General features: G+C 48.2%; 1 protein-coding gene across 2 annotated transcripts in view; it reads left to right on the top strand.

The window, feature by feature from the left end:
* SEMA5B (semaphorin 5B) overlaps positions 1 to 14156 on the top strand; it is a 295097-nt gene that overhangs the window by 257351 nt on the left and 23590 nt on the right. For both annotated transcript variants that reach the window (XM_082262187.1, XM_082262188.1), the window contains exon 17: positions 7526 to 7696. In XM_082262187.1, coding sequence (XP_082118313.1) covers positions 7526 to 7696 — 171 coding nt within the window. The remainder of the gene's footprint in view (positions 1 to 7525; positions 7697 to 14156) is intronic.

Raw genomic sequence — 14156 nt, 5'->3', positions numbered from 1 at the left:
CGCGACCGACATAGAGCTAAGTCGGTTCGCGCAGGAGGGGCTGCCTGCCGCAGTAAAACTGCGGTGGGCGGTCGGGAAGTTGTTAAAATCAACTACCAGTCCTTCCTTGTACAGCGTGACAACGCTCTGTACTTGTTTCTCATTTGTACTACTGCTGTCACTACTCCTGTCAGCCTTGTAACAGAAGGAAATCACCCCCATCCCTACAGCAAACCATTGCATGCGCCCAGTACAGCCGTCCCTCCTGCCCACCCCTTGTCTCGGCCTTCGTCACACAGGCTTCCAGTCAATACTGGGACAAGATCATACAGTGCCCAGGGCAAAGATGCCAAATTGCACCCCCCCCCCCTTCATTTTGTGTGAGCTTATGAGGAGAAGGGGGAGGGAGAGCACAGCCTGCATCTCCTCCCAGCTCTCTCCTCCTTTCCTTGCTGCTTCCAGCACTGGCAGAAGTAGTGATGCCGCTGTCACTACTGCTGTCAGCTTTATAGTAGAAAGAACTTGCGGTGCCCCCATCCCTACAATACACGCTGCACCCAGGGCAGCCGCTCCTTCTGCCCACCCCTCGTCCCAGCCCTGCTTCCAGAGGAGACTAAGAGCCAGTTCACACTAATCCGACTCAAAGTCGCCCCGACTTTGGGAGACTTTGAAGTCGCCCGTGCAGTGCGACTTCATCACGGCTTGCAAACGACTTCTCCTAATAGAAGTCAATGCAAGTCGCTCCGACTTCACCAAAAAATAGTGCAGGAACCTTTTTCTAAGTCGGAGCGACTTGAGTCGCTCTGATTAGAACAGTTTCATTGCACAGCATTGGGAGCTACTTGTCAGGTGACCAAGTCGCTTGACAAGTCGGAGTAGTGTGAACCGGCTCTTAATGTGTCCACATCATCACAGATTACATAAGCATGATTCAGTGTTGTCACCATCAGAAAACCCATCCTGAGAAATGCCATGCAGCCATCGCTGGAGTGCAGGACATGAAGTGGCTGAAAAGAGGCACCAGGATTTCATCAACACTGATATCCTCATGACCCATCACTGCCCCTCCCCAGATCATGGTGCGATATAACACATTAGTATTGTGTGACTGTGACGGGCAGGTTGGCATCTCTCCGTGTGACAGAACCTGTGGCTGTTTGCCAGCCAGCCGCCAAAATACATTTCCATTTTTCAGCACGTTTAGCTGTGATAGAAACAATGCGTCTGGCTGGCGATCAAATTCCGAGAACAAAAATAAAGCAACACAAAGGATGAGTGTAACTGGGCTGCGTTTTGAACCATTGTCGTACCTTTGTGGAGGGTTGGCAACCCTGCAGCAGCCTGAGCCCAGCATGTGCCTGTGAGGGTTAAAGGGAACCAGACACTGTATATTCAGTCTGAAATGCAACTGATGGCTTTATTTGACCTCATTTTAAAAACGTTGTCAAAGGCAGAGTCTATATCGTGAGGCTCACCCAGGGTGGGGACAAGGGGTGGACGGGAGGGACAGTTTCCCTGGGCGCAATGGTTTACTGTAGGGATGGGGGCACCTTCCTTCTGTTGCAAGACTGACAGGAGTAGTGACAGCGGCAGTGATTTTAACAAGCGGGTGACTGCTGGGTGTAGGATCCCCTAAACTTGCACATCATGAATGGAGGAGGGGGGGGGGCACATTTTGGCATCTTTGCCCTGCGCACTGAATGACCTTGTCCCAGCCCTGGACTCACCTATGCAGGAAAGAGGGCGCCGCACAAAATGCAGATCTAATGTATAGGTAGTGTCTGTGAAGTGACCAACGCCTTTCAGAGGTCTACAGCCCTCTTCGTCAGGGCTTGAGAATGTCACTAAACCAGCAACTCTAACAGAATTCATAGAGAAATGTGGATTTCCACCAACACCGCCATGGAATAGTGATCATCTTGCTCTTTATTCATAAAAAGCCAATGTTTCGAGGCCTCGCAGAGTCCCTTTCTGAAGGTAGAGTTTGTTTGGGAAAGGTATAATGGGAGGTAATATTGGGGCCATGGGATCTCCTCTTCTATGATGGTATGGTGGCACCATCCACCAATTCCCTACAGCACCCAGAATGATCTGTGAGGAGACCAGTAAGGTGTGTGATGGATACAAGTCAGGATCTCTGTTAAAATGTTCACCCAAAATATGGATCCCACAAAAATACAAATGACCTCCAATTACAAAATTTTCGAACCCTGGCGAAGGCTCCCCATAAAATGCATTGGTCACTTTACTGACCCTACTGGTAAACTTTATCTGGACTTCAACCTTTGCGTGACCCTCCCTTACCTGCATAACTGAGATGTTGTTTTAAGAGCCCTTTAAGCAGTGGTGGCATTGGTGTCAGTGGACACAGTAATGACCCTAAGCATTGGTGTTATTGGACACAATAATAACCCTCAGCATCAGTGTCAGTGGATGCAATAATAACCTTAAGCATTCGTGTCATTGTACCCAATAGTAACCCCCAGCATTGGTGTCAGTGGATGCAATAATAACCCTCAGAATTGGTGTCAGCGGACACAATAGTAACCCCCAGCACTGGAGTCAGTGCAGGCAATAATAACCCACAGCATTAGCGTCAGTGCATGCAATAATAACCCCCAGCATTAGCGTCAGTGGACGCAATAAAAACCCCCAGTATTTGTGTTAGTTCCTGCAATATTAAACCCCAGCATTGGTGTCAGTGCCTGCAATAATAACCCCCAGCATTGGTGTCAGTGCCTGCAATAATAACCCTCAGCATTGGTATCAGTGGATGCAGTAATAACCCCCAGCATTGGTGTCAGGGGATGTAATAATAACCCCCAGCATTGGTATCAGTGCATGCTATAATAACCCCCAGCATTAGTGTCAGTGGACGCAATAATAACCCCCCAGCATTGGTGTTAATGCATGTAATAACAACACCCAGCATTGATGTCAGTGCATGCAATAATAACATCCAGCAGTGGTGTCAGTGGATGTAATAACCCTCAGCATTGCTATCAGTGGATGCAGTAATAACCCCCAGCATTGGTGTCAGTGGATGCAGTAATAACCCCCAGCATTGGTGTCAGGGGATATAATAATAACCCCCAGCATTGGTATCAGTGCATGCTATAATAACCCCCAGCATTCGTGTCAGTGGACGCAATAATAACGCCACCAGCATTGGTGTTAATGCATGTAATAACACCCAGCATTGATGTCAGTGCATGCAATAATAACATCCAGCAGTGGTGTCAGTGGATGTAATAACCCTCAGCATTGGTATCAGTAGACACAATAATAACCCCCAGCACTGGTGTAGGTGGACGCAATAAAAACCCCCAGCATTTGTGTTAGTGCCTGCAATAATAACCCCCAGCCTTGGTGTCAGTGGACGCAATAAAAACCCTCAGCATTAGTGACAGTGGATGCACTAATAACCCCCAGTAATGGTGTCAGTGCATGCAATAGTAACCCCCAGCATTGATATCAGTGCATGCAATAGTAACCCCCAGCATTGGTGTCAGCGGATGCAATAATAACCCTCGGAATTGGTGTCAGTGGACACAATAGTAACCCCCAGCACTTGTGTCAGTGCAGGCAATAATAACCCCCGGCATTAGTGTCAGTGCATGCAATAATAACCCCCAGCATTGGTGTCAGTGGACGCAATAATAACCCCCCAGCATTGGAGTCCATGCATGTAATAACAACACCCAGCATTGATGTCAGTGTCTGCAATAATAACCCCCAGCATTGGTGTCAGTGTCTGCAATAATAACCCCCAGCATTGATATCAGTACCTGCAATAATAACCCCCAGCATTGGTGTCAGTGCCTGCAATAATAACCCCCAGCATTGGTGTCAGTGTCTGCAATAATAAACCCCAGCATTGGTGTCGGGGGATGCAATAATAACCCCCAGCATTGGTGTCAGTGCCTGCAATAATAACCCCCAGAATTGTTAATAATAGCCCCCCCCCCCCAATCACTGGTGTCAGTACTAATAACCCCTTCCATAAAATAGTGATCACTGGCAGTAAAATGCTTTTGCCCTTCCCTTTCTGATTTACTTGTACTGTGGGCAGAGATAAACCCTTAAGCCCCAGAAAGTTTATAAACTACCGTGGGACATCGAGTGGTTACATTTTATAATCCTTTGGATGTGATTGGGACGCGGTGCTTTCAGAACTCAATCAGTCCAGGGTATCTATTACATAAAGTGAATGGAAATCACAGCATTCATCCCGACCCCGAGCGGGAACATTCGAAGAAACCTGCAATTTCCATTCAACATTCATTTCATGGAAAAACCGCTGCAGATGGAGTTTGGAGTGCGCGGTCCAATGTCTGCGGATCCGCCCGAATCCGGCACTAAATGTGCATTTTATTACCCAGAATCCCCGGCTGTCATGGAAATGTTCTCTCTTATGAGATCCTTTGACGTCTGTACAGCTGGATGGTATGTCTGCCGTACTGCTAATAACTGTTACATATGTATAGAGGGGTGAAATGAAAGATGCCTTTAATTAAAAGTGTTAAGTGATTATGCTAATTTTTCTTTATAACACGGCGGCTTCTTAGCACTTTATATTAAAATGATTTCTAGAAAAAGTTTTATTGAGTTAGTTAACCCCTTACCTCCCGCGGTCAGTGACTGGAAAAGCCGCTATAAGGACCGGAAGGATTTGCCCCCTTAATGACCAGGCCATATTTTGCGATTCGGCACTGCGTTACTTTAACGGACAATTGCGCGGTCGTGCGACGCTGTACCCAAATAAAATTGATGTCCTTTTTTCCCACAAATAAAGCTTTATTTTGGTGGTATTTGATCACCTCTGTGATTTTTATTTTTTGCGTTATAAACAAAAAAAAGAGCGACAATTCTGAAAAAAAAAAAAAATATTTTTCACCTTCTGATATATAACATTCCCCCCAAAAAAAAAAAATTAAAAATCCAAATTTTTTAACATTTTAGGCCAATTTGTCTTCTGCTACATATTTTTGGTTAAAAAAATCGCAATAAGCGTATTTTGATTGGTTTGCGCAAAAGTTATCGCGTCTACTAACTACGGGAAAGAGTTATGTCATTTTTTAATGTTTTTTTTTTTTTTTTTTTTTACTAGTAATGGTGGCAATATGCGATTTTTAGCGGGACTGCGACATTGCGGCGGACAGATCGGACCCCTAACTGACATTTTTGACACTTTTGGGGGTACCAGTGACATTACTACAGTAATCAGTGCTATAAATATGCACTGTTACTGTAATTATGCCATTGGCAGCATTGGCAGGGAAGGGGTTAACCCATGGGCAATCAAAGGGTTAAATGTGTACCTAGGGGCGTGTTTCTAACTGTATGGGGGGTGGGCTTGTGAAATGATCACAGAGACCTGTGATCCTATATAGAAGGAGCATTTCATTGCGAGTTTGGGGCGATTTGAAAGTCATCTATGTTGGTTTATGCACAGGTGTCTATTGAAATCACCCCCGAAGTCGCCAAGAGTAGTGCAGGAACTACTTTTGAAAATCAGTGGGGCGTCGCAAAGTCGGCATCACACCGATTCGGACAGTGCTGTTGTCAGCAACTGGGTGCGATTTGGCATGTCAAATCACCCCCATGTGAACAGGGGCTAAGGGGGAGATTTACTAAAACCAGAGAGTGAAGAAAATCCGGTGCAGCTGTGCATAGTAACCAATCCGCTTCCAGGTTTTATTGTCAAGGCGTAATTGAACAAGCTGAAGTTAGAAGCTGATTGGTTAACATCCGGGCCGGTGCAAGGATTTTTGTCTACTCAGGGGAAAGTGCTTTTTGCCTCTCCACCCCACGTCCATCCAGCACCATCCTCCCTCCACACCCACCATTGTGACAGGAGGGCAGTGTGACAGGAGAGGGGCTGTGGGACAAGAGGGGGGCAGTGTCACAGGAGGGGACAGAAGGGGGGCAGTGTCACAGGAGGGGACAGAAGGGGGGCAGTGTCACAGAAGGGGCAGTGTGACAGAAGAGGGATATCTAAGCAGTGTGAAAGGAGGGAGGGGGGGCAGTGTGAAAATAGAGGGGCTGTGGGACAAGAGGGGGGCCTAGGGACAGAAGGGGAGCAGTGTCACAGGAGGGGACAGAAGGGGGGCAGTGTCACAGGAGGGGACAGAAGGGGGGCAGTGTCACAGAAGAGGGATATCTAAGCAGTGTGAAAGGAGGGGGGGGCAGTGTGAAAAGAGAGGGGCTGTGGGACAAGAGGGGGGCCTAGGGACAGAAGGGGGGCAGTGTCACAGGAGGGGACAGAAGGGGGGCAGTGTCACAAGAGGGGACAGAAGGGGGGCAGTGTGACAGAAGGGGGCAGTGTGACAGAAGAGGGATATCTAAGCAGTGTGAAAAGAGAGGGGCTGTGGGACAAGAGGGGGGCCGTGGGACAGAAGGGGGCCAGTGTCACAGGAGGGGACAGAAGGGGGTCAGTGGTTCAGGAGGGGGGTCAGTGGTCCAGGAGGGGGGCACCAGTCCTCCTAGATCTCACCTGTACTGCTCTGGCTTCTCCAGATATTGTCAATGTGTATCTGGTGCCAGGAGGGGAAGCTTTGTTTCAGGCATGCAGAAGATCTCTGGCGGCAGCTGCAGCACAGATCGGGAGAGGGGGGGCTCTTTTCACCCTGACCTCCTCCTCTTCATCCTTCTCCACGAGCCCTCCGCCGGCACCCCCTTGCCTGACCCCCCGACTGGGCACAGAAGGTGGCGGCGCCCCCTACTGATGTGCTCTCTAGGTTGGCACCTACCTTGCCTATAGCAGCAGCATTTGAGTGCTCCAGTTTTAGTAATATATAATTGCTTTTTTTTTTTTAATGAAAATATTATTTTGCTCTTTATTACTTGTCGGCGCTGCTGGTCTCCTGTGGCCTCTTTGCAGCTGCTTCCTATCTCAGTGTACTGCAGTGATGGCTGCACGGCATTTCTCAGGTGACAACAGCGGACCATGCAATGACCGTGTAATGTGTGTTATAACATCCACTTGTGTTCTCCACCTATGTGACAAGGTGACAATGCAGGAACAAAATTGGCAGACAGGCACAGAGCGTTGTCACCCTTTACCAGGAAGTGCCTTATTGTGGCAGGATCACCATGGGGAAACATCTTGCCACCTGGGAGACAAAATCCCACCAGTGTCTTCCAGGTCTGCCCCAGAGCTTCATTCTGATTGGACAGTTTAGCATTAGAAGCAGGTGGTGCCTTGCCATTTATTGGTGGAGTTTCTCCTATCAGATCCCTCTGGGGTACTGGAATATCATGCATGGGGCAGTTTTTAGGCCAGAGGCAATTATCCTACCAGCAAGTCTTTGGGGTGTGGGAGGAAACTCTGGCAAGCACAGGGAGAAGCATGCAAACTCCATGCAGATAGATAGTGTCCTGGCCAGTGCTGTATTATGGAAATACTAACCACCAAGCCACTGTAAGTGTCATTGGGAAGGAACATGGTGATATTAGGATGAAATTCGAAGTAGATCTCATTATAGATTGTAATTTGGAACATTGTGTCTGTGATGTAATTGGTGTCCCCGTCTTCTCTCTGCAGTGAAGGGTTCCTGGTCCTGCTGGTCATCCTGGACGCAGTGCTCTGCTACATGTGGGGGAGGACATTATCAGCGCACCCGTACCTGCACCAACCCTACGCCGTCCAACGGAGGCGACATCTGCATTGGACTGCACACAGAGGAGGCGCTCTGCAACACCTATCCCTGTGAAGGTACAGGGCGGGGCAAAGGGGCAAAGGGATGTAGGGGGTATAGGTGGGCACCAGTTTTCTGTGCATGAATGGGCAGATTGAAATTTACAGTCATGACTTTGAATAGGTGACCTTCAATACTTATAGAGAGTTCCCACCATCCCTGTGCTGAGTTCCCGGGTCTGTACACCCGCTGTGCCCAATATGAGGGGTTCCCACCATCCCTGTTCTGAGTTCCCGGGTCTGTACCCCTGCTGTGCCCATTATGAGGGGTTCCCACCATCCCTGTGCTGAGTTCCCAGGTCTGCACACCTGCTGCGCCCATTATGAGGGGTTCCCACCATCCTTGTGCTGAGTTCCCGGGTCTGTACACCCGCTGTGCCCAATATGAGGGGTTCCCACCATCCCTGTGCTGAGTTCCCGGGTCTGTACACCTGCTGTGCCCATTATGAGGGGTTCCCACCATCCCTGTGCTGAGTTCCCGAGTCTGTACCCCTGCTGTGCCCATTATGAGGGGTTCCCACCTTCCCTGTGCTGAGTTCCTGGATCTGTACAGCTGCTGTGTCCATTATGAGGGGTTCCCACCATCCCTGTGCTGAGTTCCCGGGTCTGTACACCTGCTGTGCCCATTATGAGGGGTTCCCACCATCCCTGTGCTGAGTTCCTGGGTCTGTACACCCGCTGTGCCCATTATGAGGGGTTAATTTTGTTTATTGGAAATTCTTACAAACAATCAACTTATATACAATAAAACCATAATAAATAACATATTTACAAAATAATTGAATATAACTATACAAAACAAGAACATAATAAATAAACCAAATTGCACACAGCATAAACCCTACGAGAGAGCCAGACTAAGGAACATCACCAGGCATGGAGCCTTTAATCAAAAATTATATTTTATGACTGATTTTCAGCTGATAACATTAATGGTTGCCACTTTTAACAGATAATTGAGGCAGCCGTTTCTTAGGCTGACTACTCTCTCCCCCTGGAGAACCAGTGCGCTTCAGTGCACCCTGCGACTCATCATCCATGGAAGATTCTGTACTCAACGAGTCCCATTCATCATCTGACAGGACCCCAAACTTATTTGTCAAAGGCAAAACCTCAGGACTGTGGGTAGCTGAACACTTTTTTTTCCTTCTTTTGCCCTTCTTTCTTTTCTCCTCCAACCATTCCACATCCCCCTTGGACAAATTGGAAATAACAGTTTCCCCACTCTCACCCTCCCCTTCACCCCCACTCTCCCTTACCTTATCTACCACCAGGCCAGCCTCTTCACCATTCTCCCCACTCCTCTGCACCCCATGGTCCCTAATAGAAGCCCTGCAATGTCTAGGGGAGGGGACTGGCACTGTACTTGATGCCCCTGCCTCAGCACCTCTTGCCGCCTCTGCAATTTTGGAAGACATAGACACAGAAGGATTGGACACATTCTTAGTAACCGATTCCTTACATACAGACTGGGAAGACACTGACACACTGGGAATCGGCACAGACTGGGGCACCACAGACTGAGAAGACACAGGCACACTGGGCATTGGCACAGACTGGGGCACCACAGACTGGGAAGAGACAGGCACACTGGGTATTGGTACAGACTCGGAGGGAATCGCAGGCACCCTAGCTGCTGAGCTCTGAGCATTCTCCATGTCCAGACGGAAAAACTCCCTCATGAGCTCAGGCTGGTTGTGCATTGCCTCAGGACACTGGCTATAAGGATGCCCAACTGCATTGCACAAGTTGCACCTTATAATATTGCAATCTTTTGCCAAATGCCCTAAATCCTGACACAGAGAGCATTTCATCACTGGACAGGAGGATGCAAAGTGCCCTTTATCCCCACACTTATTGCACAGCTTTGGCTGGCCTGGATAGAAGATGGTCAGTCTGTCCCTCCCCAGGAAAGCTGAGGATGGCAGATGCTGGATGACATTATCAATGACTCTTAGTTTTAGCTGCACAGACCATCCCCCCGTCCATATTCCTCGATCATCCATAATTTTGTGTAAGGGGCTCAGGATGTCTCCATATCTCCTCAGCCATACAGATAAATCCCCTTGCGGTATGGATTCATTGCGCACAAGAATCGTCACCATTTTAATAAGTGGCTGACGTGACACAACTTTGGGGATAAGCCCTTTCCAGTCCGGCAGGCTCCTACACACATGTTCATATTTCTCCCAAAATATGTCCAAAGACTCCGGAAGGACAAAGGACAAATCGTACTCATAGGAGCCGGTCGGACTGATCAGGGCAAAGATATCTGCAGGTTTAAAACCCATCTGCAGAATCTTATCAACCACAGCTCTCCTATATGGCGGAATACCTTCGCCTTCCCATCTGAGCTGTACCACATTCCTCCTTTTAAATGATGAGGAAGATAAAACATTTCCATGCTCTTTCCCTACTTGCACCCCCCTCCCAAACCCTTCAGCAGCACCAGCATAGGTTTTCCTCCCAGAAACACCAGCAATTACAGCATTGTCTTTAGACCCAACCACACCTGATGACAAGGAGCCTGAATCAACCCTTGCAGTCTTTGGAGCAGCAGAGACAAGACCCACCCCCTCCCCCTGCTCTGAGCACTCAGCTGCTTTCCTGGGTTCAATCACAGACTTGTCTACTGCAGACTCCAAAAAAATTATAGTACTACTGCTCCCAGCATCTCCTCCACCATGCTCAGGAACAGCCACTGTATTTGGTCCAGGCAAAGCCTCTACAATGTCCGTGGTGCTCCTCTCTGCAGACTCTTCAACCAGAAGCTTAATGTTATTTTCAGTTTTCTCACCACTTGCATTTAAAAGTGGAGTTTTTTCAGCAGGTGTATCAGGTTGCACTGCATGCTGCACTTTGTCTATGGGTGTGGGCTGACAGCCCATAACACTACAACCCTCAGCAAGCACATTGTCATCATTAAAGTTCATATCACCACCTTGCACACACACTGTACCTGCTTTCTGTGTTACCTCTGCAGTGTCATGGCTGATGGTGGGATCAAACTCCCTCCTGATTGTTTTAGACTTTATGGTGAATTTTCCTCTCTCCACAGGTCTCTCTTTCATAGGGCGTGGAACGGTATCCATCTCCTCATCTGAGGAATCCGCAGAAAAATGAAACTTTCTTCCATCCAGAGGGGTTTCCAGCTCAGCGATGAACTCCAACATGCCAGTACCCCCCTCAACCTCCTGCTCAGGTGTTCCACATTGCTGCTGCAGAGGAAGGGAGACAGAGGCCTCCGCCATTGGTGGCTCAGCAGATGCCTGAGGTGTTGAAGAGCTGGGCTCATCCTCCGGTCCCACTTTCTCACTCTCTGCTGACTCTGTCGGTACCTGAATCTCTTCACTGGCTGGGTCACTCTCCATGCTGGAAACAGCTCCTCTCCTCATACGGCTGAAACACTCCTCATTCCTGTATTTCTCCTGAAGTGCTTCACAGCTTTCCTTCAGAGAGCTCACCAACTCTTTCTGCTTCCTCAAAGCTTGCTCCAAGTCCTTCAATTCAGGCCTCAGAGCCGGTCTCTTCTTGCTGTACAGTTTGGCACAATACAACTTTTTCTTTTTAAATTCTACTTTCAAAGTTGCCAATTTCTCCTCCTCTTTCTCAATCCGCCTCAGCTTTTCAACAGTCCTTCGCCTAAAGGTAGGCAGGGATTCACCCCTCCTTGGGCCGAGCTCCATGTCTTCCATAGTCTCAGGGCTATCCAGGGGGCCCCCGCCAGGGTCCTCCCCAGGATCCAGCATCCTTCCTGGGGCAGAGAAGCAACTCTAGCCCCTGGCTTCTGGAAGCACACAAGCTAAGGAACCAGCAACCTCACACCTCGCTGTCAGGGAGTGGAATGGCAGTTTCCCACCATCCCTGTGCTGAGTTCCTGGGTCTGTACACCTGCTGTGCCCATTATGAGGGGTTCCCACCATCCCTGTGCTGAGTTCCTGGGTCTGTACACCCGCTGTGCCCATTATGAGGGGTTCCCACCATCCCTGTGCTGAGTTACCGGGTCTGTACACCCTCTGTGCCCATTATGAGGGGTTCCCACCATCCCTGAGCTGAGTTCCTGGGTCTGTACACCTGCTGTGCCCATTATGAGGGTTCCATGGTAGGGGGATGAGATTGACCGCATGTAGATTTCGATGCGTATTTTATCATATGATCGTTTCCATTTCTTTTTATAGACAAACAATGTCATTTATTCATAATTCTCGCTCTAAGGGGCCCCTGCTGGCTCTTTATTTTGGTCCTTTCTTCCCCGGCCTTGGCCCGGCTCCCAGTCTTATAACGTCTGATGAAGGATCTGAGCGTTTCGCTGCGCTGAGCCCGTTATGCATCGACCGCGTTTTATATTTATATTTAAGAAAAAAAAGTCTGTTTTTCCTCGGATCCAGAATCGCCCCGTGGCGCGTACCGCCGTTTAGGGAGGAAATACAATATTTGTTGCAAAATAAGCGAGAATGCGACGTGACACTCTTCCGCGGCGGCGGATAAGCGCTCGGTTGTGAACGCTGTGCAGCATATGGCTGCTGTCAGTCTGACTTGCTGCGTTTAATTGGCCGCCTTTCCGATTTTTCATAAACACACCGAGGAATCGGCGTCACGTGGAACGCCGCCAAAAGACGCATCTCTGACCCCGCCTAACTCTGTTTGCAAACTTGCGGCAAGTTTGGGGCCGACATCCTTGTGTCACGTTGCCTGCAGGTAAACAAAGAACAAGGGCTTTTGGAGCTGTGCCAGCACGGTCATAAATTATTCATGCATCTCTTAGATGGTGATGGAATTTTGCGGCACCTTCCGTGCGCGCGGCTCCTGTATATCACGGCGCCAGTTTGTTTGATTAGCGCCCAATAGCACAGCTGCTTTCTGTATTTTTTTTTTTTGGAGTTTCATTAAGCTGCAGCCCGCGTCGCGGCACCAATTTAATCACAACCTGGATGGCGTTGTACATTCAGATCATGGAAGGCGCGGAGTCAGGTGACTTCTCGCCGCCAAAACAGAAGAACTCGAGCCGAGGCTTTGATAAAAGATCAGTGCAATCTAATCCTGCTTATCAAACGACAGAAAAGAGGTGGGGGGGAGGGGGAGGCCTCGGCGTCGCGGACGGCGTGCAAACGCGCGGTTTCCTTTTGAGCGATGTCGGAGGAATTATGTAGAGCAGGCTTGTAATCACCACTTGTAAGAACAGCCTGCACCATCCGCCAGCTGACATTTATTTCCTGTGATTTCTTTTTTATTTACTTGACAAATTTGTAATAAATACATATTTTATAAGTCATCTCGTTAAATGATTCCCGCGACATGCGGCGGGGGAATTCTCGCCGCACACCGAGTTATGGTAATTGAATTTGGGATGTTAAGGACCTCGCCGTGACACGTCCCCGGGGGGGTGGAAGGCAAGGTTGTTTGAGACGCCGGGACTCCGGGCGCTTTCTTGAATAACCAATGAGGTCGCAGACGTGACGCCGCCACCCCCAATATCCGTGACTCCCGCTATTCCTAAACAGACTAATAAGTCCCAGAGCGTGGATTATTTTCAGGAATCTCTGGAAGGCGTGAGAAGAATTCATCGCATACAACTCAATACAAGATACATTGTGTATTCTATGAGGACACATTGTATCAATTTATATAAAGAGAGGAAATGGAAATCAGTGGGTGTCGCCTGTATGCACCAATCAGCTGTCATGAATTCTTGAAAAAAGGGAAATCTAAATCAGTAGGTGTCGCCTGTGTTCACCAATCAGCTGTCATGTTTGTAAAATTTCTTGAAAAAAAAAAGGAAATGTAAATCAGTGGGTGGGGCCTGTATTTACCAATCAGCTGTCAGCTGTCATGCTTGTGTGAACTCTTGAAAAAAAAAAAAAAAGGAAATGTAAGTTAGTGGGTGTGGCCTGTGTTTACCAATCAGCTGTCATGCTTGTATGAACTGGGGAAAAAAAGGAAATGTAAATTAGTGGGTGTGGCCTGTATTTACCAATCAGCTGTCAGCTGTCAATTCTTTTAAAAAAGGGAAATCTAAATCAGTGGGTGTCGCCTGTTTTCACCAATCAGCTGTCATGCTTGTATGAATTCTTGAAAAGGAAGAGAATGTTAATCAGTGGGTGTCGCCTGTATGCACCAATCAGCTGTCAGCTATCATGCTTGCATGAATTCTTGGGGAAAAAAGGGAAATCTAAATCAGTAGGTGTCGCCTGTGTTCACCAATCAGCTGTCATGTTTGTAATAATTCTTGAAAAAAAAAAAGGAAATGTAAATCAGTGGGTGTGGCTTGTATTTACCAATCAGCTGTCAGCTGTCATGCTTGCATGAATTCTTAAAAAAAAAAGGAAATGTAAGTTAGTGGGTGTCGCCTGTATTTACCAATCAGCTGTCGGCTGTCATACTTGTATGAATTCTTGGAAATTAAGAAAATGTAAATCAATGGGTGTCGCCTGTATTCACCAATCAGCTGCCAACTGCCATGAATTCTTGAAAAAAAGGG

This window comes from Pelophylax lessonae, assembly GCF_965119305.1.
Source record: "Pelophylax lessonae genome assembly, chromosome: 6".
Lineage (NCBI taxonomy): Eukaryota > Metazoa > Chordata > Amphibia > Anura > Ranidae > Pelophylax > Pelophylax lessonae.
This window is presented reverse-complemented; position numbering and strand designations above follow the sequence as displayed.